Here is a 1414-nt window from a genome sequence, read left to right on the forward strand (position 1 = left end):
TAGATGCGTTGAACGTGAATATCCCCAGAATCTGCCCACCATCGGTGTGATTCTGATTTATCTGGATGAGGCTCTGTCTGTCATTCAAAGAGCTGTTTGTAGCATCATCAACAGAACTCCAGCCCACCTGCTGAAAGAGATCATACTGGTGGATGACCACAGCCAAAATGGTTTGTTTCACTTCAAATCAAAACAGACAAGCCTTTACGCTTCACACTTGTTTTAAATCTGCATGATGATGATGATGGGAATTGCTCTTCAAAGTTTTAGATTTGCGTGCTTGTTAGTTGTATTTGTGAAAGCTTCTTTCAGTGGTAGCCTGTAATAAAAGGATTCAAGCAAGAAGATTTTGAGTAATTCATTTCCTCTACAGAAGATCTGAAGACACAGCTGAATGATTTTGTGAGATCTATTAACCAGAAGCATCCAAACTTGTTGAAACTGGTGATACATTCAGAGCAGAGAGGTCTCACGCAGGCGAGAATCTCAGGATGGAAGGCTGCCTCCGCGGATGTAGTTGCCATTTTGGATGCCCACATTGAAGTCCATGTCAAATGGTGTGGACCTTGCTTTATGCTCCAACCTTTTAGATATTGTTGTTGTTTTTTATAGAAACACCCCTGTGGGTTCATAGATGTACAGTATATGAAACATAAAGAATATGCGGTGGATGAAATGTGCTTGGTTTCTACATAGGGCAGAGCCTTTGCTTGCTCGTATCCAGGCCGACCGCACGGTGGTCCTGAGCCCCGTGTTTGACAAAGTGAATTTCGATGATTTGCAAATAACGAATTATCCTGCAAACGCTCATGGCTTCGACTGGGCTCTCTGGTGCACATATGACATGTTCCCACAGAAGTGGTATGATCAGAATGACCCTTCACAACCAGGAAAGTGAGTGTGTATATTTATTGTTATTGTATAATTATTAATAATATTCCATGACATTATTCCATAAAATTATTGATATTCCAACCCACTGTACTGTATTGTATTGAGAGTGTTTTCAGAATCATTTTCTTGGTCTGATGTCCAGGAGTCCGTCTGTAATGGGCATTCTGGTGGCTGATCGTATGTTCTTCGGTGAGATTGGAACTCTGGATGAAGGGATGCGGGTGTATGGAGGAGAGAATGTTGAATTGGGAATTCGGGTAAACCACATACACTTTCATTACACTATTAAATATTCTATTTAATAAATGATGAGAGATGATAATAAGTGCATGGTAGAACGCTACAGATGCTGTCTGTAACTTTCATTTTTGAATATTTGTGAACAATGTTTTAATAACATTTCCTCACAACACTGTTTTGACTTGTCGTGTGGTTTGGCACAGGTGTGGCTTTGTGGAGGAAGTATAGAGATTGTGCCGTGCTCTAAAGTCGCCCACATTGAAAGGGCACACAAACCCTA

At 40.9% G+C, this 1414-nt stretch overlaps 1 protein-coding gene across 1 annotated transcript; it reads left to right on the forward strand.

Moving 5' to 3' along the window:
- Positions 1–7: 7 nt before the first annotated feature.
- LOC130549330 (probable polypeptide N-acetylgalactosaminyltransferase 8) lies at positions 8–1409 on the forward strand (the record flags this gene model as incomplete). Its single annotated transcript, XM_057326523.1, has 5 exons — positions 8–170; positions 374–557; positions 697–894; positions 1037–1151; positions 1338–1409. Coding segments are annotated over 5 exons (732 nt in total), but the record flags the coding sequence as incomplete, so codon positions are not given.
- Between the last annotated feature and the right edge of the window lie 5 nt (positions 1410–1414).

Source organism: Triplophysa rosa, unplaced genomic scaffold (assembly GCF_024868665.1).
Source record: "Triplophysa rosa unplaced genomic scaffold, Trosa_1v2 scaffold1009, whole genome shotgun sequence".
In the NCBI taxonomy this organism is placed as follows: Eukaryota; Metazoa; Chordata; class Actinopteri; order Cypriniformes; family Nemacheilidae; genus Triplophysa; species Triplophysa rosa.